General features: G+C 39.0%; 1 protein-coding gene across 2 annotated transcripts in view; it reads right to left on the bottom strand.

Moving 5' to 3' along the window:
• TRIO (trio Rho guanine nucleotide exchange factor) overlaps nt 1-24,096 on the bottom strand; it is a 253,664-nt gene that overhangs the window by 166,726 nt on the left and 62,842 nt on the right. For both annotated transcript variants that reach the window (XM_027681616.1, XM_027681624.1), the window contains exons 2-5: nt 12,788-12,862; nt 6,162-6,276; nt 2,782-2,974; nt 1,601-2,113 (exon numbers count right to left, since the gene is read on the bottom strand). In XM_027681616.1, coding sequence (XP_027537417.1) covers nt 1,601-2,113; nt 2,782-2,974; nt 6,162-6,276; nt 12,788-12,862 — 896 coding nt within the window. The remainder of the gene's footprint in view (nt 1-1,600; nt 2,114-2,781; nt 2,975-6,161; nt 6,277-12,787; nt 12,863-24,096) is intronic.

The raw sequence follows: 24,096 nt of genomic DNA, 5'->3' as shown, positions 1-24,096 counted from the left end.
ATGAAATCTAATCTGACATAAGCAGTAAAAATAAGGGCTGCAAATAGATTAAGGCAAGGGCCTTAATCCAAAAGTGAGTTGGGATACTACATAAACCTTCTTTTTAATCTTTTTTTTTACTGGCTGTTGAGAGAATAAAGTCCTAGGTATGCTAGCTGCTGTCAACTTCATTTTGAGGTGCCTAATATTTCCCTTATGAAAGAAAGATGTGTTAATTTAATAGCGACGTATTCTTGCAATAAGAAACATAGAAAACACAGATAGGAGCTTATGCAACCACACTACAGGACAGAGGTCAATCCCACAGGCTCAAGTATTTCACAAGAAGTTTCTTAAAGCCCAAGTTATATAAGCAACTTGGTAAAAGATGAGTAAATGAAAAAAATATATTTTGATGGTGCTCATATAGTACTGAAAGATATGCTATAATGCAGAACAATTAATGCTTCAAGGAAGTGCCTGAAAGGTTGATTAAAGCATTTGGGCCTGAAAGAACAACACTAGACCAACAGCTTGCTATTTTCTCAATAATGTTATAATCAATAATTTTATAACTATTTCGACTCTTTACATGTCCCTACTACTTTCAGCTATATCTATTCAGTAAACACTTGCTTTAAATGGTACTTTTAAAAATTATTTCTTTTTTAAACACAGCACAAAACATTAGAGTAGTGTAAAAAAAGTCCCTGAGCTGAAACACATTTGCTCTGCTTTTACTCTTCCTCGTGCACTTGTTATGACCACTGCTGGAGACCAGGATACTGGTTTAACACAGACCTTTGGTTTCATACAGTTCAGGCAATCTTACATAAAATGCTTTAAGAAATCCAAATACTTTAGGAACTCTGACAAAGGCCATACTGATCACTTGATTGCATAGTTTAGTTACTACTTCCTCGGAGAAAAACTCCGCACCCTTCCTTAAAGCTACTTGTTCCATAGTAACAAGTCAATAGTAAGTGATTGTAACATCATTCTATATGAAAACAGATCTTATTTGAGCTCATTCAAAAGTGAACTGCCCGCCATACCTCCTCTTCAAATTCCATGACAATCAAGGGCTTTCTCATCTGAAGGGACTGGTTAGCCTCAAACATTATGAAATCACTCAGTTCCCTATTAATGACATATGCACTGTCAGAAGAGATACATCAGTTTTTAGCCTGGGACTTTAAACCCTGCATCAATGAAGCAGTTTCCCACGTCAGCCTCTTTAGACTTTGTCAACTGTCCAAAGATCACTAAAGAAGACCAATGTAGTCCTTAGTCATCTGTATTTATAAAGTATACAGCATTCACCTTCACTTGATGCAGGCAAAAAGGGTTGGAATGAACCCTTAACAAAACAAAAGCTTTAAAGTCACTAGCACTTAAAATATTCTTTTGTGAGAGCTACCTGTGTCCTTTACAGCTTATCAGTACTATCCCATGCCCTTTACTCTAGAAGACTCTTAGTGCCTCTCAACCAAGAAGTCCCTTATTTCTTGTTAAAAGTCTAGTGATTAAAGACAAAAATGACTATTTGGAGTTACCCATGGTACTTCTTTCAAGTCCATCAAGCACCAGCCATTTATATTGCCCTCCCTCAATCCCTTACCTTTTCAGCATCCTGCTCAAACAGCCTGAGCTGAAAACATTGGTCCAATTTCAATTTTCGCACATGCCACATCTGATGCAGATGCTGCCGTGTTGAGTGCAGCCTGTCCAGCATGGTGGATACTTTGGGTAAAAGGTTCTGTAAGTCTGCATTCCCTGACCCCGAGTTCTTTTTGGGAAAGCTATCACTGCTCTGTATCCGCTGGAGCAGCTTTTGTCCTTCCACATCAAGGTCCTCAATAGGGGCCTTAATGACTTTCTTTTTTAATTGTGAATGCTCCTCTATCATATTACGAGCACCTTCCAGGTCCTGAGGCATTTCTTTTTTTGACAATATATCTTGCAGTTCCTCCAGTCTGGACAGCATATGGGTTGCATTGCTAATGTAGTCCTCAAAGGCAACTCTGATTTCTATCCACTCCTCATGGTTGTATTCCAAACAGCCATCAAATTCTGGGGTTAGCTGAGAAGGATCAACTACTTTGGTAAGGCCTTCCAGAGACACCATATTTGTCTAGAAAATAAAAGCAGAAATAAAAAATGCTGTTACTGAAATTAATTTGAAATTTCCTTTCAAGCTTTTGCTTTTCTCTTTGTAAGAGTTGATCATTTTGCTCACAAAGTCCACATGACACCTTTTCTCACACATGTCTTTTCCAGTATCAATTCTGAACAGCAGAAGATAGGAGATCTTGCAGGTATTTCCCAAAATCAGAGAAATATTTATTTCTTACCTCACTACACTTCAGAAGAAAACAGTAGCCACTCCTTTGACTACTGTTTTGATGAAACTTTGACTTTGTGTATTGCAAAGCCATAGGAAGATAACAGTAAGGCTCAGACAGCTGCCTTCCTCTGCATGCTGGAGGTATCGCAATTACCTCAGTGCAGACCAAGATAACAAACAGAGGAAACCTAGCTTTATACCAGTAGAGGTAAAACCCTAATTCCATCTTTCTTACACTCAGAAAAAGAATATAAACAACAACATGCACAACTACCTAGTCTAATAGGTAGAAAGAAAAAAGAAGAAAACCACATTCCTTCTAGCACCACTGGCCCAAAGTAACCCTTCCCTTCATGCAGAATATAATTTATCTGGGAGTTTTCAAGGTGCTGATCATTAGCGAGCACTTTAAACCATGAAATAAATATAAATTTATATTCCACAGGGAAAATTACCTCAAACTCGAACTTAGAGCTGCCAAAGTTAGTCCTCTGTTTCTGCCAGAAATTGTCTGGCTTGATTATCAGTGCAACATGAATACAACATGGAAAGGATTCCTGTAAAATCTTCAGCAGAGGCTTTATGGAGTCCCATTTTGACCCACGCATATCTACAATGACAGTGAATCCTCGTTTACATACTTCCTCACTGCAGAAGAAAGAAGAAAAGGTTATCAAGCAAGTGTTATAACTCCAAACACAGACTCTACTGCACCACACTACCTAATAACATGGTCTGCTCAGCCAATTGTAACACTCTAGGGTCTCACTGTTCACTAGCTAACACATACAGCAGATCTCATGAACCTCTCAAGAAGTTTCTCCGACCCTCATGCCAAACTCCTTGTGGGTGATAGCTTTATACCTGTTGCTGACTTGATATTCTGACTCTTCGGAACACACACACACACTTACTTGACGGATGACAATATTCATGCCTTTCTAATGATTGAGGGGATCCTCTTAAAGACAGAAGATGGCAAATTGTTCTTACCTACCACTTTGCAACTTTTTCAAATTGTCTCATATTTAGACCCATATTATCTGAGAGTTAGAGTCTGCAGAGGAAAAAAAGCCATTTTTGACCATTTCTTTTGTAACAGAATCGATTTGTGGACAGTTAATGGATAAGACAGTATTTTATCATTGTGAACAAAACCACATCAACCTGTTTATACAAAACTTGAGCTCAATTTTGCTGTCCAAAAGTCGACAGACCTTACACTCAAATTCTCCAGCACCTCTTCTGAGAATGGAAGATTTAATTTCTTTTCATCAATACCTTCTGTACATTTAGTGCTTGCCATTGATCAAAAGTGGCAATCACCACCACCACCAGAAACTTTGATTTTATTCCAGCAGAATTTGCTACATGACCTTGTAGCATGACCAAGGAAAATGAAATATTTCAAAAACAATGCATCATAGCCAACAGACTATCAAAAAGGACCAAATGTCCATTGTTTGAGTACGAGTCACTTTCAGGAATGTGACTAATACAAATGCCATTCTAGAGTTCATGTGGTGAGGTTTTCAGAGTGTCCAAGAAGCAGGGAAGCTTCACTGGCATACTTTACACACTTGTATTAGCCACACTGTAGAAAGATGTGTTATGACTGATACAGATCTTCTGGAAAAAGTGATAGTATTAGTTCCTTAGAAGAGGAGGCTATTTTAAGTTTGAAAACTTTAAAGTTAGGGGTAAAAAAGAAAAGCCTGCAAAATTTAAAAAAGGGAGTTTATCACGATAAATGATGGCTCTACCACCTGCCCATAGAAACACCAAAAATTGCAATGGCAGAAGCAAAATATATTAAAATCTACTAGCTTGGAATACATGTAGGCTACAATCTACAATTTTCTGACCATAGTGAAAATGTTTTCTAAGATACAGCATTCAAGCACAAAAACAACTACTGTTTTAAAGACACACCCATTACTTAAAGGCCAAATGCTATTATAGGAGTGCTGCTCTGCCCATCCCTATTCTACCATCAAACTGAGGACTGCATGAGGAGTGCTTGCAACTAATTCACACAACACATACATCTACTAGGGTGTACAAAGCAAGCCCTCATCATATAACACAATCAGATGTGTCATCAATCATGTGGTCCCATCATCTGACACAAGTTGAATGTCTTTTAGCCAAAGATCACAAAAATTAGGGTAGGAGGCTTTAGTCAGCCAAGGTCATCTGTTTGTAAACCTGAACTACACTAAAATACCTGGTACAGTCAGTGGTGATGACTTAAGTTTAGCTATATTTTTAAATAAGATAGATTGTTAAATTACTAAAATTGCGAGACTGAATCAACTTGAGTTTTTAGATCTCTTGCCAAACAACTGATACCTCTGATTCTTCAGATATATCAAATAACAGTACTGCAATAAATACCAGACAGCCCAAATGTTGGAGGCTATTTGTACCACCTTGGACTTCTTAATCAGCTAGAGTTGCATGATCAGTCCCTAAAATATGACTTGTATGAAAATGAGTCCTGCTTTTAATAAAGCTCCCTTTATTCTAAAAGCTTTGCCATGCTTAAAGAGATATAAAACCTGCACTAACTTTTAATCTTAAATCTCTTGATGTTAAACTAACATAAGCCTTTTGCCAGAGGACTGCTGTATCTTGCCAGATTATCTCTAGAAAATTCTTGGACACATTTTGATGCACATTTACCTATTAACTTCTCTAATAACTTGAAGCTCTCGATGGCTAGCATACATCTCACCATTGAAATCTGAAAGTAAAGATCTCAAGCCTTCTTCCTGCCCTTCTGCCTCTACCTCCCCCAGTTAACTTTTCAAAAAAGAGGCCATATACACTGTCAGCTAGATGTCTTGAAGTTATTTTTATGAAACCAATTCTGTCAGTCTGAAACTGGCATCTGATTATATAAGGTGAAAAGACCAGCTGTAAATTAACACATTACAGAAACACAGAAGATATTGCCTTCAGGGATGTTGTCCAAGGAATTTTTTCAACTGTAATGACAACTGCTCCTTGAGGTCATAGGCAAACATAGTGAAGCACAGCAAGCATTGCTCCAGCCCACAACAAATGCTGGCAGATTCCAAGGTGGACCTAAAGTCAGGGTCTTAGGATCATTTTTGTCCCCAACTCAGATAGTCCTAGAAGCAAAGTTATATATGAACAAACTTTTTTTACATATATACAAAATATCTCTTAACTTCATATATACATATATATATGGGAGTGTATATATACACACACACGCTACGATTGGATTTAACTTCTGCCGATTTACTTAAATAGCACATTGCAATGCAAAACTTAAATTGCTGATAATGCAATGCTATCAGTACTTTCACAGATCATTCCACAGGTTTATCTGAGACCTTTACAAGCAATTTTACATATCTCTCTCCTGGTTATTTCTGTGCTTTATCGAGACACTATGATTTACCTAACACAAATAAGAGTTAGGAGTGTTGTGCTGACCCCACTCCACACAAGGCATATTGTGAATGATGACCAGCATGTTTCTAATTACTGATGAACTGAAGGCCTTTGAATTGTATTTGCAATCTTCAACACAGAGACAGCAATATGGCATGGCAGTGCTGTTTCCAAGACACAAACTACTTCCAGTTAAAGCACACCATCCGTTCTACCAATGGCCTTCCTTTTACAGGGTAGAGTAATTATTTCTCTTCCAAAAAGCAATTTGAAAATAGCAACTGACAAAACTTGGTATCGATTAGCTCATTTTATTAACCCATTCAGTCGTCTAGCTTGTGGGTGTATTGCAACATAATCCATTTATTTTGTTATATAGCTTTATAGAGCTTATCAGACTATCACTTACCTAGGAATACATGCTAAATATGAAATTAGTCTTCTAAGGTCTTCTTGCCGTATTCTATCGTGATTACTACGAGCTGGAAATGTTAGAATGGGACCTCCACGCTTATCTCTGCCACCTGAAAAATTAAAAATGTTAAAAGATCCCACAGCATAACACTATTCTTGTTAGCAGAACTAGTTGCCAGTATCTACTTCCTAAAAAAGTGATTTCAACTTAAATGCCAACACTGTCATTTCGACACCAACTTAAGACTGAATTTTAGGAGCACTGATCAGCACACTGTCACAACTCATACAATGAGAAAATACATGTAAAAAAAATTGCAACAAAGAATAACCAGAACATTACACTTAAACAACATTAAACAACTCTGACTGGCAGTGTGACACCTCCAGCAATGGTGCTTTGTTATGTATTTAATTTTTGACTCAGCAATTGTACAGATTAAATTTAAATACAGAATTATGCTACTTTTTAGGTAAGTATTTAGATGATATGGGAGCAGAGAGCACAGCTGTGGGAAGTGTACCCAGGTAGAAGAGCTCCTCCGCTTAGTGACAGAGCTCAGGGAGGAGGTGAGTAGGTTGAAGACGGATGGATCATTGTCATAGGAGACTCCCTTTCTGAAAGGAATAGAAAGCCCAATGTGCCAACTGAACCCACTTCTTCTTGAAAGCCTACTGCCTCCCTGGGTCCCAGGTTAAAGAAGTGATGATTAAGCTTCCTACCCTGGTATGGCCCTTGGATTATTATCCATTATGGGTTTTTTCAGGTAGGCAGCAATGACACTGAAACAAGAAGCCCAAGGGTAATCAAGAGGGACATACTGAAGTATCTTCCTGATGGCCTTGGGATGACTGGTTGGGGGATCAGAAGCACAGCTGGTGCTTCTCTATCCTTCCAGTTGCAGGGAATGATAAGGGAAGAAATGGGAAGAGCCAGTAGATAAATAAATGGCTCCAAGCCTGGTGTCACCAGAAGGTTTTTGAGTTTTTTGATCATGAGTTGGTTTACACGACATTAAGCCTGATAGTAACAGACAAGGTACACCTGTCTCAAAGGACGAAAAGGATGTTTGCACAGGAGTTTCTAGGACTCACTGAAAGAGCTTTAAACTAGATTTGAATGGAAAAGGGACAAAGCCATGCTCACTAGACATAAGCCTGCAGTTAGTGTTTGAGGTATGCTAGCAAGGTCCTTCAGTCTGCCAGTCTGTGGAGATCGGGATGAAGATCCATGCAGCAGCCAAGACGTAAGGATTATTGATGTGTTTGAAACGATGGAAGCACCTGAGAGAAGTCACGTAGAAATGAAAGCTTCTTCCCCCAAAAAGGTGACAGAATCAATAGCCCAACTGAAGTGCATCTACACCAATGCATGTAGCATGGGCAACAAACAGGAGTAGCTGGAAGCCCTGGGCAGCAGGAAAAGCGTGGCATAGCTGCCATCATGGAAACATGGTGGGATGACTTGCACAACTGGAGTGCTGCAATAGATGGGTGTAAACTCATCAGAAGACATAGACGGAGAATCAGCAGGGTAGCCCCATATGTTAGGAGCGTTACGATTGTCTAGAGTTCAGTGACAGTGACAACAGGGTGAGTGTTCATGGATATGAATCAAGGAAAAGTTTGCAGATGATGCCCAATTGGGCAGGAGTGGATCAATGGGCTAAGGCCAATTGTATGAGGTTCAACAAGGCCAAGTGCCAGGACCTGCACTTGGGTCGCAACAACCCCATGCAACTTTACAGTCTAGGGGCAGACCTGGGGGTGCTGGTCAACAGCCATCTGAATGTGAGCCAGCAGCATGCCCAGGTGGCCAAAAAGGTCAAAAACATCCTGGTCTATATCAGCAATAGTATGGCCAGCAGGATTAGGGCAGTGATCATCCCCCTATACTCGGCACTGGTGAAACCACACCTTGAATCCTGTGTTCAGTTCTGGGCCCCTCACTACAAGAAGGGCAATTGAGGTGCTGGAGTGAGTCCAAAGAAGGGCAATGGAGTTGGTGAAGGGTCTAGAGCACAAGTGCGATGAGGAGCAGCTGAGGGAGCTGGAGTTGTTTAGCTGGGAGAAAAGGAGCCTCAAGGGGAGACCTTATCGCTTTCTACAACTACCTGAAAGGAAGCTACAGTGAGATGAGTCTTGGTCTCTTCTCCCAGGTAACAAGGGATGGAATAAGAGGAAATGTCCCCAAGTTATGCCAGGGGAGGTTTAGGAAAAATATCTTCACCAGAAGACTTGTCAAGCATTGGAATGGGCTGCCCAGGGAAGTGGTTGTGTAACCATCCCTGGAGGTATTTAAAAGTCATGTAGATGAGGCACGCAGGGACACGGTTTAGTGGTGGACTTGCCAGTGCCAGGTTAGGGGCTGGACTTAATGATTTTAAAAGTCTTTTCCAATCTAAATGATATTATGATTCTATGATTAACTTCATTACTAGCAGAATGTAGGTGTATAGTATTTCACACTCAATACATATGCTAGATTGAGTAGATGTAAACTATTTAAGCATTTAACTTGTATTTTTATCCTGTTCCAATTTGCAGATTCAAAATTGTTACTTTTTAATTTTGTTAACAATGTAGAAAATTTTGAATCCACTTAATATATAATGCAAAAAAATCTGACTTTGAGTGGTTCCACTTCAATGTGTTCATCTCAGTCATAAAATTGCACAGACTTACTGTAGTCAAATAGTAAAATGTAATTTTATATCCAACCCCTTTCTAGTGACAACAAACCGTTACTATTACTAAAGGCTAAATTCAAGCCAGTAGGATATCTTTATCAACACATCCATAATAGCACAGACACTTTCTTGCAAGCTAAATTTCACATATATGTTCTCAACCACAGATGTGTGGACTGTTTTCTCCTGTCCCATGGAAACGCAAGAAAACACTATCCTCAGTCCAGAATTTCTCATTTTAAATCAGCTCCTCATTGTAATTCCATGTTACTAAAAAAAATTTTTTAAAAATCACTTAGAAAGGAAGGCCAAAAGAAAATAAAAATAAGTATAAAAGATAATAAAACAAACCACTCACTCAAAAATTCATCACTAATCTCTCCAACAGTCTGCATCTGCTTGCTAGAGACAGTAAGCCTAGCTGTCAAAGTCTCTAGGGACTGTCTACACTGGACATGTTCCCTGTGAGGCACCAAATGAAACTCAGAAGGGGTAAAAGCATCTTTGAATCTCTGTCAAACTACAGTGTCAGAAGCCTAAACTTAAAAGGAAATTCATATCCTTATCTTCCATGACCTTTTTAAGTGGGAGATAAGATGAAAAACTTAGTTGTGTCACTCTAATGGAGAAAGGCTAGTCTTGACCATCCTGACTCACTTGCCAAGCAGAGAGCTTTGAGGATTTTTACACAGCAAGTGACAAGAGAAAAACAACACAGGACCCTAAGAGAGAGGAACGATAAATGACAAGACTGAGAGTCCAACTGCTCAAACCCCTACTGAGCTCCAGAGTGATCACTGGTCCCCAAAGCTACCAAGCTTACTTGAAAGTCTGCTGCAGTCCTTAATGCTCTCCCCATTGCACCACAGGCCATCATCACCTTCAGATCTTAAAAATTCATGTTTCAACTGGTAAGTGCTACTGATTCCAACCCCCCAGAAAAAGTAACTCAAATCTTCAGGGTGGATATTCTTCTTTAAAAAGCAGCAGCTAGCAGAGAAGACCATATGCTGAATTGTCTTTAACATTCTCTAAGCATTTTAAACAAATGCTTTGTTACACGCAGTCACCTCAGATCAGTCCTCTGGGTCTTTCCCATACTGTAACTCCTGCATCATGCAATTTTTGCAGTATGGCAGAAGAAAGGAACCCTTATTCTTTATGTCATTCTGGACATCACTTCAGTTGGTTCCCAGGTCCATATATATCACAGAGAAAACCTATTTTTAAAAATGGTACTTAAATTTCTGATAAAGCATCCTGAAATTTTTGTACATCGGAGACAAAATCTGCTGTACAAATTTCAGGTCTAGATGTGTAACGAAGAAATTAATACAGCCTTGATTTTTGATGAAAAGAACTTCACTGGTCTTTTCACTGTTCTCTCACTTACTGTTTATCCAGTCTTAAACCAGATAGCAAAACTGCAAATATTAAGCAAAAAAGTCCCTAAGACTTGTGTCTTTTCATCAGCTATACTGACAGCTTTCTTAGGCCTTTTCCAATAAATAACTCTCATTTCCTTTGTTCCTGATGCTCCTGTGTCATAGACAAACAGGAAAGTTAAAAGCAACAATGTATGAGGCATCAGGTGGGAATTTCCTGTCTCACAACAGTCTTTATCCAACTCAATTCCCTACTAGTCTTGGTTTAACAAAAATATGTTAAGCTACTACTTTCAACAGTGAGACTTCAATTTTTACCCCTTTCCTTTTATACAATCCCCCCACAGTACTGAGATATTCTGTGTTTAGGCCAAAATGTGTCACATGAATACCTGATCACCTCACGAGTCATCTAACACGAATCACTTCTGTCTAGTGCACATCACTAACAGGAGTATTGTCAATGGTCTTCAAATGGCACTAAAATTCAACAGGCTGATGGAGGCATTTTAAGAAAATGCCTTTTTACCTAGTTTCAAAGTGCTTGGGTAAAGCTAAACAGTGGGCTTTTATGGCAAAACAAGTTATCAAGGGTTATTTCTCCATATGAAACCAAGACAACTGCTCCTTGTAAGAAAATGCTCTCCTCATCTAAGTATGTGTAGAGATGCAAGAGTATCTGTACTTGGACAAACTTCAGTTTAAACTTAACAAAAAAAATTGCATCTGTGACTCTGTTTGTACTTCACAGAAAAGCCTAGAGATGTAACCATTTCAGGTGGTAAGACATCCAATACTCAAAGCAGTTTATTTCCCAGTTAGGTGAAAACTGGTTCAGTAAACCAACAATCTTCCTTTCCTTTTCATTCCCAGGTATAAAGCTTGACAGTTCTAGTTCCACAATGGTTAAGCCCTAGTGGTGGTACTTTTGTTGAGGGAAAGGGAAGGGGGGGAACACACTGAAGAATGTTGTTGTGGGTTGTTGTTCATGAAGTTTTTTTAAATCATTTGCACTACTAAAGTATCTCATTTCATTTGAGTTTCACTTGCAATGGAAATGTGAAACTATGGATTTTGGCACATCAGTTCTGGCCAGCCTTGTTGCCCACAGCTGTTTGCTCTATTCTTCCATTAGAAGTTGCTACCTTCACACAGGCAAGTTGGCAACCATTTATTCCTGCCGACACCTCATCTGCTCTGGTTCACAATCTATCGTCTCCCCTTAAATTTATCTTCAGCTTTCATTTGACCCATTTCACTTACACCGAATTAATGCCTTTTGAGATGCCATCTGCTTAGAAATTAACATCAGAAAACAACAGTCATTTTTCAGATCCCTTCTAAGGGGTCTAAACTAAGTACTGGACAATCTGGAAATTCTGAGGGTTTTTAATAGAAACTGACTTCATTTTCACTAAATACTACAAAACAAGGTCCAAAAAAGAGTATGAGGGATTGAAAAATTGTGCTTAACTCCCTTTTTTTATCTTCTTTCCCTCTGAAAATACAGTTTTAAGAAAGCTTTCACCAGCACTACAATTCATCTGTAGAATTGTGAATTACCATGATACCACAGAAATCAGCTCCAGGGAATCTGTTATATCATTCACTACAGTTGCCAGGAACTTTTAAGAAAAAAAACAAACAAACAAAACCAAAACAATCCAAAACACACACACACACACACGCATCTTTTTGCTTTAGACTTCTACTTGATTCAGCAGAGTGGACAGGATAAAGTACTCTACCACATGCTGTACTTGCAAGCATCAGCATCCATGCACAGCAAATCTCTTAAATAGTACAATTTCAGGAATCATTTTGTGTGTTTTAATATTTACAGACAAGAGCTTTATTTTTGTCTTTCTTGACAAATTATTTATCGAAAAACCCTTTTCAAATATGAGAATGTCCTCTAAATTGTTTGACTCTAAGATTATGGCCGAGGGGATGATGGTGTTTAATCCCAGAAAGTCACACCAAAATGCAGTTCACAAGAATAAGCACCTCAGCCATCATTCCATCAAGTAAAGTTACTTATCAACTTACAGACTATGTTATGATACTAAATCTTATAAACCCCCGCTTTTAAATCCTCTGCTATTCCTTGTTCAGTAACCAACAGGCACTGCAAGTTCACCTCTGCAACGGAGGTATTTCCCCAGAATATGCTTCAGATGGGCCAATAACAAAGGCAACTCTGTAAAACTCCCCAGCAGAAGAAGCAGAAATAAGAAAAAGAATATGACATTGGTACATCAAGTTCTAGGTTGCTGCAAATAATGCTGTTAGATAGGCAGGGCTGAGGGAATGCGGGATATGACATGACCAGGACGACAACTAGCAATGCTCCACATTCAACAAAACATATACCTTCTTTATTACAGATCCTTTGAAAATGCTTATGCTATGTTTGGGATATCGAACTGGAATAGATGCTACCCAGCTCTCCGTGATTTTTGTAATAATAATTAAAGTATTTAATATACCATTTTACATGCTACTAACACCACAGTCGGATATTCTACAACAGAAAATAACTGTACCTGAAAGGTATGCAACTTTTTCCTTTAAAATTGGCAATACTTCCATAGCCTTCATTTCATCATTTTTGCGAAACCCTGAAAAAACAAAAAGATGATTAGTCAGAAATTCAGACAAGCTCAGCTTCTACATTTAATGAATGCACTGTAAAACATTTACCCCTGGAATATATTGTGAATGTTATGATTACAGGAATTAAGATAACCTTATAATAAAAGTCGGGAGGAGGGCATCAAGCTATTAAGACCATGTACCTTTACAAAAATTACCAGCAAAAAAACCCCCAACCCCCCAAAACCCCACAACAACACAGACAAACAAAAAAACAAAACCACCTAAACAAACAAACAACAACAAAAAAAAAACACCAAAAAACCCCCAACCACCCAAAAAACACCACATAAAAACACACACCAAACCCCCCCGACGCTATTTACATGCAACTTTCTTTAAATCACTTCTGTAAGCACAATTCTTTTCTGCTGCCTGACAGGCACAGCATTTTGTAACTGAGAGCACATTTTGTCACATTAACTCTACACATACAGGGAGGTTTGAAACTGTCCCCAAGGTGAGTGATTACAGTCAATCTTGTAAAGCAGCACATCAACTGCTTGTCCCTCCTCTCGACTTCCTATTTCTACTACTCTGTTTCTGTGGCCAAATTCTAAGTTCTTCCTTCTTTGATAAGGAAGATCTTTTAACCTTATATTCCATATTGATCTGTACATCACAGAAATGGTCATGTTTAGGTCAATTTTGTTAATCTTACAAGAACTGTGATACAACACATCTTCAACTAACTGTCTGTGTGTCCCTTCCTGGTCTGTTTGGATTCATGGGGGTTTTTTTAAATAATCTTATTTCTGAAGAAAGTACCTCTGATGGGGCAAGTGGGAAGCACTTTACTTCTCTATCACTGTTGAAGTACAGAAGTGCTTTTAAGACAGCTTAAATAGCTTTCTATGACACCATAGTTGTGTTCCTTAAAGGTAACAGTTTGAGATGTACACAAGGTAAAATAAGCTTTTTAATTTTTTGTAGTTTCAGAGAAACATTCAAGAGCAAGCTCTGGTGTACATGTGGTAATCTTTTCTAAAATAAATTGTTCTTCCCCTGTGTCTCTAGAGATGGCAGCAGAAACCCCCACTGATGCCCAGCAGGGAGGCTATCATTTCATTTCCTCCTCAAAAATATCCAAATTTTCATATCCTTTGGTCTCAGGTTCTGAGCTTAAATGAAAGACCTGTGCACTTCAGAGCTAAAACCTGAAGGTATCAAATGGGTGTCATCAAGTAACATAAGATCTATAATTAAGGGCATCATATATGTAAATTACATAACAGGTTTTCTACTCCAGACAGCAGTATTGAGGTAATGAGGTTATGGGCACTACCCTTCAAAACAGACCCAGGATGCATCAAACACAACACCCAAGGGACACAGATGGTCAGGTGTTTGCATGTCATCAACTACACTGAATGACACTGTTGATCCTGAAGAACTGTCCTCAAAACACATAAAGCCTAGTAGTGGCAAAAGTAAGCTGACTGGAATAACACTGAGAGGTTTACTTTAGGTGGCAGGAAGTTTTGTAAAAGAAAGAACCATGAAGCAGCACATAGGACTGCCTGTGAAAGACTATGGCCTACCCATGACTGGAGACTTTTAAAACGCGCATTCAGACAAATGTCTGTCAAAAACGGGTCCCTCCAATTCACTGTAACTGAAGTGTTCAACCACGACATTGTCTCAGCACCCACAGAATGCAAACAAAAGAAAACAAAACATATCAACTTCCAGCCAGATGGAAATTCCCTGGCTAGTTCTGTGTTTTTCATGAACACCATAAACCAAAAACAAACCCAAAATTCGGTACACTTTCTCAGAAAGGCTAGACCAGGAAAAACTGGTTCCTTGGGTAGCCACACAGCATGGAGGGTTTCTACACGATGGACAGTATTTTGCAATTACACGGCAACTCCAGACTGGCAAAGCAGTGGAGGGATTACTTTCATGTTTCCACTTAGGCTCTCAAGAGTCTAAGACAGAGCCAAAGGAACCTCGAGCATTATTCCTCCTCCAGAGTAATGGCTTTGAGTTATCAGCTTTTTACTGAAACTGCCTACGAGTTTTATTCCTACTAAGTTTTTGTTTATTATGGACTAAAGTTCTAAACAAGACTTTAAGAAAAAGATTAAATTAATCATCTAAAAGGACAGCAAATACCTTGAAATATTTGGGTTTCAGTTGACTGCTAAGGCACACTTTCAGGGTTCAATTTTTTTTTAATGTGCTTCGAGCTACCCACCATAAGCGTAATGCCAATTTAGCATGCTCAGCTTTCATATCAACCATGGTAATTCCTTTTCTTTACAGTAAATTTAGAGGTAGAAAACACTTTCTCCTCACCTAAAAAGCATGCAGAAACTAGTGCTGTACTTTGCTGTCTCTCTTAGCTCAAAATTACCCAAGACACTGATGATACCACAATTGCTTGCTCAGATTTCTAAGCCCTTAAACTACTTCACCTCGGATGATGCTCAGTAGCTGCACGTTTTACTTTGCCTGTGGCATGTAAGAAGGCAGAAACATTTAGCTAACATTTCTTTGACTATTAAGGGGCCGCTCAAGGTAAACACCCTAGCAAATACGTTAGTGCTTGGCTCATGTTCTTCATCTGCATATCCTTAAGGCTGACTGCCTTGGATTATCATATTCTTGCTGCTCTAAACAGTCTATTTTTATTCCAGTTCTGCAGTGTTAAAGCTTAACTGAAAAGACTGTGGGGATTACAACAGATGAAAGAATGCTAGGGAGCAAAGAGGGTGAATATAGCAGGAAAGTATCATATTTTTATCCCCAATGAAGCAATAATAAAACAAAAAAACAGCAATATAAGGAGGTCTTAAGGGCTTGGGGTTTGTCCTCCCCCCCTTTTTAAAGCCTCTATTCCACGAAACATTTGCGATTATGAGGATTAAATTTAAAAAAAAAAAATTAAAAGGCATTTACCACACTCAAATGAAATGCCATAAATATCTGCACCAATCTCTCCCTACACAGTTCAGCATCCTCCGCGCCAGCCGGCTGCATCACATGTTCCTGGGGGTGATGTCATCCTTCCCGGGCCGGGCGACTGCAGCTCCCGCCGCCGCGGTGCCGCCGCAGTGCCCGCAGCCTCGGTACCCACCCGCAGCCACGGGCGAGCAGAGGGGTCGCTGGCAGACCCACTCCCGGCGTGGCCAGCTCCATGGAAAAGTACAACCCACGCCTGCACGGTACAGCTGGGCAAGTATGAAATTCCAGAGCGTTTTCATTCCCACGGCACACGCTTCTCTTTTGGAAGCACAACGTATGTGCATCTATGGCACATATTTATGCTGTTCCTTTTGGTATCCAGTTCACCTGAAGAGGCATTCTTATTTTAAAAATGTTGTTTCTAATAATAAATCCTACATCTTTTAAAGACAATTTCAGTCTTATATAGGAAAATCATCCATTATGTTTTCAACACCTATTAAAGGAATACTTATTTTACAGTTTTGCATTTTTAATAGGGAGTATATGCCCTTCTGTTGTATCATACATCATACGGAGTCTTTTCCCTAACTACCAGTCAGGAGGGAGGATGCTCAAATTATGCTAATTAATATTCAATTTCAGTAGATTAAGTAACACACGACTACATAGCCCATTTCAATTTAAGAGGTTCCCCCCCACCCCTTACAGAGAATTACAGAATTACACAATCCTGTGAGTTATATAGTCTTCTACTAAAACTGTCTTATTACAGAGCAGTTATTGAAATGTTCTATCACACAACTTAAGATATTTAAAACATGCCAATAGGAAATAAGCAAAGTAATCTAAACCCTTTATCCAGATGTATACGTTAGAAAATTAGGAAGTCTTCCCCACAAACGCACACACTGTCACATCTTTGCCCCTACAAGTTCAAAGCCAGAAGACACCATAAACTAGACAAATGTAAAAAACTAAACTATCTGTGCTTTTTCTCATGTTGTATGAAGCTAAGATATTTTGCTGCAACATATTTTTTTATAAATAATATATTACATTATTTTATAAGTTAAAACATCCATGAAAAGACAGCATTTTTGGGTAGAGTTATCAACCCTAGGAGGTTTCCAAGAGATCTTTACCCAAATGGTCAGGGCAGACTCCTCTCATTTGGGCTGTAAGTGTTCCCAAATCCAGTGAAGACCTGGCTGCAGAGCTGCATGTCCACCTGCCCTGGAGACCAGAGAGTAACCCAGTGTAAAGGAGCCATCTTTGCCTGGAAATCATAGCATTCCTGTAACTTTGCTGCTCTCCAGTTACCCAACTTGCTGAAACTTCCCACAGGTATTGAAATACAGTGAGAAAGACACCTTTAGAGCTGTAACACACTGGATACTTGTGTGGAAGTTTAGACAACCAAGACAAACGCTCTATTAGTGTAAGACTGAGGCTTCCTTCAGATGCAGAGTACAAGGTAACTCTGTTGTCATCTTGTACTGTGATGATCAGTAACTAGTCAGCCACACAATTACATGAAGCAGACAAAATTGCGTCAAGCCTTTTAAGGTAACAATTTGATTACAGAACTGTGATATGAATCAATGTTGGAAATCCCTTCCCCAAAGATGCACTGCTACCCCAAGAACACAGGAGTCTTTACTTCAGAGGTGTTTTCAGCGATGTGCATTGTTCAGTTACGGTAACAAACATAAAACATGGAAATAGAAATTACGACAACGAAGACTCAGAAACTGAGGCTAAGAGCAGCACCTATTAGCAAAGAGGTTGACCAAGCACTCGTCCATTGCCGTCACACACAACTGACTTGAAATTTTTCTGAAACATGGCTGGAGAAAAACATGAACAAAAAAAAGGGACTTCTCTCACCCTGAAAACTCACACCTTAAATAACACAACTGCTTTTCACCTTGCAAAATAAAAACAAGACCTTTTAACAAGCACAAACCAAAAAAGCCAGACTCAACCCAGAGGTGCTTTAGCCTCTGTTTGTACTTCAGAATGATTCCCTGTCATGTCACCAACAGAAAGCAAGCACCTTATCTGCCAGGCTACTCACTCCAGCATGAGACTCCTAATCCCCACCTCTTCTTTGACAGATATCCCATCCTGAATCAGAGAAAACTCTTTCAGTGAGTTATTTTCCAATAGAGTACTCTCTTCATTTCAATGGACCTGCTTCAATAGATTTCTGCTCAAAAATGTATGCTAAATTCTACAGGAAGGAAATCCCACATAGAAATTGCACTAGCAGGACTCAGAACTGCTGATTACCTGTGACTAGGTAATAACTGGACTGATTTAGGTTAGTCTTAAGTGAAATGAAATATTTGCTAGAAGATGAGAGATACAACCACTTCCATGGGTGGGGAAGAGACCGTTTCCCAGCCAAGCAGCCATGTCCTTCATCCAGCTAAGGTAGCAGCAACTGTAAACCATTCTCCACAACTCCTTGCATCCACTAATCCTTCTGTGTTAAGCTTCACCTTGGAACAGAAAATCTCAAAAATGCAGCTAGTCAACATTTAAGCAAAAAGAATCCAAGACGTTGCTGTCTTTAGCCTTTTTTCTATTTCACAGCATGAATTATATCAACTACATGACTGAAATTTGAGCTATTCCTCCCTTTATTTGTAAATCCATCCTAGCTACATTTCAAGAGAAACTGCTTTTTAATCAAGTAAAAAGAGGAGGGGAAAAAAATAGGAGGAATAAAGAAGCTCAAATTGAATAAAATTAGTGCAGTATTAGACTGACTAAGGTTTCATTATTTGCTCTTTTTCATTCCCCATATTACAAGATCACAGAATATTCTTAATTGGAAGGGACCCACAGGATCATTGAGTTCAACTCTTAAGTAAATGGTCTGTACAGTGATCAAACCCACGACTTTGACATTATTAGCACCATGATAAGTCCCAGAAACCTATAGGTTTATTCAACTTTGCTTATCAGTTAACAACTGCATATGAAAAACCCCAGCTGTAAGTCAATTTATACACTACCTCCCATGTTTTTCAGGTGTCCAGAAAGAGAGCACAAAGCAGGTTCCTCTTATCCCATTTTAATATGGAGAAGTTTTAAAACTTGGTTGCTGAGTAAATTTCTAAATAAGGGTTTATTCCATGAAAAATAATTTTAAACAAGATATGAGGAGATTCACAGGCAGCCATTGTAAAACCTTTTACATTCTTACTGTGAAGTTCTACATAGAAACCAGTATAGATTAAGTCAGTAGAACCATTAAATTCTTTCCTTCAATCAGATTCAATGATTGCTGAACCCCACAAGTCTTTGGGTTTTTAAATGAAATCAGACTACTGAGGTAAAGGTGAGAAAGAAAACTGAACTTTCATAAGCAGGAAATGGCAAAAAACTAGCAGTAAATGAGAATATAACCCAAAGGGATTGCAAAGGCAATCAGAAGGCAACTAAAGTTAGTGCATGTATGGGATTACTGATAGCTTTCCTTGATTTTGACTCAAGAATTTTAAATGCCAATTTCAATTTTATGGTAGGCTTATCTATAAATTCATACTTTTGGATGCAAGTAAAGGATTCATAGTGCAATCAGAGCTGTCAATTCACCAAATGCACTGTTATCACTTCCCATTATAGACATTGCCTATATTCAGTGCTGCTCAGCAATCTCACACCATCTTTCACATTGCTACAAAGCAAGAGAATTCAGGAAAATTATGGCATAGACTGCAATTCTTTCTCTGAAGCTTTGTGAGCTTGCAGATGACCAGTTTCAAAACCATCTCAGGAACACTAACTTTTAAGTATGCCTGTCATGGCATCTTTAAGACCTTTCTTCTTAGAGAAAATAAGGAACTACCAGCAGGGTTTTTTAATGACATACAGGTCACTGAGCAACATTAGTAACCTTGGCATTTATCACTTATTCATTCACTTTTTCTCAGTCCAGATTCTAAAACCTCCAGGGGACTCCAACAAGGATACAGTTTAGAGGGATATAACCAAAGTGGCATGATTTCAGTGTTGTTCCAGCAGTCATAGTCATGAACTTCAGCAAAATATTTGCTGTATTCATTTAATGGTAAAAACCTAGTCCTGAATTTAAAGCAATTCCAAAGCTTTTGACTCCCTTCAGCTCTGATCAGGTTCAAGACCCACTCATCAGAAAACTTCATGCCTTCAAACCCTCACTTTTAACCACAACGGATCACAGAAATGTCCCTCCTTTTCCCTTTTCTTTTTTTTTCCAGCTTACATTTTCCAACTTACACACTCTCCATACAAGCTGCAGGGAATTGCAACACATCAGTACCAAGCCTGTATGCAGTGCTACCACGTGGCAATCAGGGCCTCACAGAAGCAGACAGCTGAGAAATTGCCTTGAAATAAGAAAATGAGACTCATTAGAAAGTTACTAGCTCTTTAAGCCACTTTCAGTTTTTGGCATTTTGGCTAAGTGTTGAGGTTCTCTCTTGCCATTTTTACCAGTTCCCTGGTTTATTCTGACACATCTCTCCTGTCTGTAAATTATGGGAGGAGCACAATATCATACAGAGAGATGTGGGACAAGAAGACTACTAGTGTACTTGACAGTAATTACTCCAACAAGATCAAATTCATTGACTGAATGACCATCCCTTTCTTGGAAGCTGACGTACTCATCTATTGCTCAGTTAATTATTTATTAATCAGCAATTACCCGGAAACTAGCTACCTCAGGTATGTACTGCAAAACTTGATGAAGAGCTGCCTTAAGAATGTAAGTTGAAGAAAACTCCAAATCCTAAATCACTGTTAAAAATCTGCAATTTCCTTTTAAGTGGGTAACAAGAACCTTAGAGCTATCCATATTTTATACCGAGGTCCTTTCCAACCTGAATTACCCTTTGATTCTATTAAATGTGTGAGACAGAAGTACGAATGTCCATTTTTCAATTGAAACTTAAGATGAGACCATCAAAATCTCAAAAGTTTCCCCCTTTTACATGAGGGCAACTGTGTTATTAAATTTCTCTATCTCTTCAGGATGTTCAGTCTGTTCCTGCTGTCCTACCAGCATTGTTGGAAGTTCATTTGTTTTGGTGGGAACTGTTCATCCATCTCTAAGCGCTGCAATACTTCAATTCGCTGCCCTGCTGAGGTAGCAAACCTTTTTGTCGTGGTGTACAGCAGCAGCACACAGTTCTCACTGCAGTCAGACACATTCCCTGTTAACTGTTGCTACAGTCACTCACGGCTTAGGGGCCTACACTGCCAGTTCACCAGGAGGGTACCCAGACTCCTATAAAAGAATGGTTTAACACGCAGTTGTTTTAACAAGGTCTGTAAGCAATTTTACTTATTTTTCTGTTCAAAACACAGATCAAGTAAAAGTCAGTAGCTTCGAAATTCTGCGCAGCAACAGCTGGAACTTAACGTTTTAGATCATGTCCTTTGGCTCTTGTTCCAAATCACCATCTGGAGAAATCTTTTTCCACAGTGAAATTGATGAAGACTACAGCAACAGCAGTAAAAATAAGCAACTTAAAACATCTTGAAAATCATCCTGCATTGTTTTATACTGAGCAACAATAGGAAGAACTATTTCCATCAGCCCCAAAATCAATCAAAAATACCCAAACCCAGACTGAATATTTTTCAATTAAAAAACCTTTTTATAGCACAAGGTATTGCACTTGGGCTTTCTATCATTCACAGACCCCAAGATTTGGCATTTAATAGTTATCTTTTTTTTTCCTTTTCTCCACCCTTTTTTCTTTTTAAATATGCACACACTTTCACAACATTTCTGTCACCTTATGGAGATACATATGCAAAAATTAGACTTGGTTACGTTCATACTTTCAGGCACTGGTACTTAAACAACCATTTTTTGTTGAATATTCCTCCTCCCTGCTCCCTTCCTTTTTTTGCAGGACATTTTATATTCCTTCTGTGGAAAAACTAGCCATTTGCAACAAGATGTATGTCAAATAACCTGATTTGTGCACAGCTCTCCTTCCTTCAAATTCCCATTTTATTAGTTTGCAGCCATAAGGAGCTTGAGCTCCAAAAGCACTGAGACACAGGAAATCTAGGATGAATCCAAGCTTCTCTGCTACATTACAGTGCGCATACAAAAGATCTATACGAGGAGGAAGGAGGAGACACTTTTCTTCATCTTGCACTGTAAAAACTGTCAGGGTCCTATTGAATCAAACATCAGAGCAAAAGAATCGTACACAGCTTTTTTTATATAGCTCTTAATTTCAGATGTGAGGCTGTTAGAAGCATTTAGAAGGGAGAGAATAAAGTTTTACATCAGAGCATCTCCCTGTTCTATCTCTCTACTGAGTCGATTTTACTTAAAACACTGATTAACATAAGCTACTGGTTAGAATTAACCAATTCTTAAAAAAAGAAAAAAAAAAGAAAAAAAAAGAGTAGCAATCAGGAGTCAACAGGGGAATTAAAGCTTGGGTATATCACTTTTAATATGCGAGCGGTTGCTAACAGCAACCTGTCTCTCCCTCCCTGCCTTTAAAAGGGAGAGCAAGATTAGCACGAAACACCAAAAGGGATGTCCAACACACATGTCGTTTGCTCAAGGATTACGTCAGAAATTCTAGCTTGAATTACTCTGAGCAGGTGTGTATTCTCAACACGCATGCCACGTTAATCAAAAAATACGGGTTTAAGACAATATAAGGCAAAGAAAGCGAACAAGCAATCGCTCTGTTGAGACAAATGTGAGCCACGCGCGGGCTTGGCAGTGTGGAAGCGGTGCAGCACAGCTTGATCTGCATGTGAGCGGGTGACAGCATGGTTCCCACATGCCCACCGCACTCGCAGCGGCACACATTACATCACCAGCTTTGTGCAGGGCTGAGCCATCGCTCAGCTCAGCTCGGGAGGAGCACAGCCACATGCTGCATTCCCGGATCCATCCCCCAAACCATACGGAGGCAGAAATATGAGCGATCTGGAGTCACGTAAACCCTCCTCTCCCCATCCTGTCAAAGATACTCCCCACCTGATCCCTTTGGCAAATTTCAATAGAGACAAAAAGACCCTTACCACGTTATGCTTTACGAAAGGATTTCACTCAAGAATAAACAGAAAGGATTTTGCAGGTTGTCATGACTAAGAAAGGGAGATTTCATTCTTTATTTATCAAATTTGTTCTAGCAGATTATCTCCTTCAGATGACAAAGGCAAGCAGCCTGAATCTCATTAGAGCTACATTTCACACAGCTACTTAAGTACACAAATTTAACCAAAATCAAGGCTGGGTGTTCTTTGCGAACTCCATTTACTCGGCTCCTATGTTACTGTAATGAGAGCAAGATTAACATATTGCCTTCACTTTCTTCCATTTCTCCAAACGGCTACATGTTACTATAAATGCAGCATGTGCACTTTCACGGCTCTGGTCAGAAGCATACTCCCAAACTCAGCACTCAAAACCAGCATTTCTCATCAGCTCACCTATCCTCAAGTCATGAGTAAATTAGCTTCAAATTCATTTTTATCAAGGATATGCAGCATATGCAATACTAAGACAGACAGGACAAAGCAAGCAGCTCCCAATGCTATTTAGAACAGAAACCCATAGACATAATGTTCCAAAGACATTCAGATAACTGTTTGTTTCTAAAGCTTTAATATTTGCATGCACAGTCAAACAATTGATATATATTACAATAGCGTCGTGTTTCTTTAGTAACAACTGTTACTTGAAAGTAGAGGTACTGCATTATACTCATAAGTGTGCAAATCAAGTTCCCCTTCAACTTAAAACAAGCAAAAAAACACGACATCTTGCTCATTTTACAGACCAAACTAGACAAAAGCTATTTAAACTTGACTGCAACTTACCACTTCCTACTACTTGCCAGCACAACAAATGCAGCCTAATAATTGTGAGAATCCACTATTTCATGCTCAGATTTTAACACCACATATATTGACACACAGATACGGTGTTAAAATAGAGATGGTTGCTCTCATTAAAATAAGAAAGAGCAGGCGATTACTTTTCTCTTAGCACAGATAGTAAGTATTGACGCATCAGTTTTATTCTTCAGCCATTCGCCTCCATAACACTACCTGCAAAATGCCACCACCAGCAAATGTTTTCCGTATTATTTTATTTCAATAGAGGGCATTCACCACATGGGCATGTTCAAGCACCTCTGATCCATGCCTTTAAAGAACATGCTCAGACTTACCAGGCATTATGCAGTATGGTATAGATACCATGTGATACCATCTGCAAATCAGGATAACTACAATGATTCAGGAACTG

This window comes from Neopelma chrysocephalum, unplaced genomic scaffold (assembly GCF_003984885.1).
Source record: "Neopelma chrysocephalum unplaced genomic scaffold, ASM398488v2 Primary Assembly neopelma1_22b, whole genome shotgun sequence".
Taxonomy (NCBI): domain Eukaryota; kingdom Metazoa; phylum Chordata; class Aves; order Passeriformes; family Pipridae; genus Neopelma; species Neopelma chrysocephalum.
Note: the sequence above shows the minus strand (reverse complement) of the source record. Positions and strands in the feature narration are given on the sequence as shown.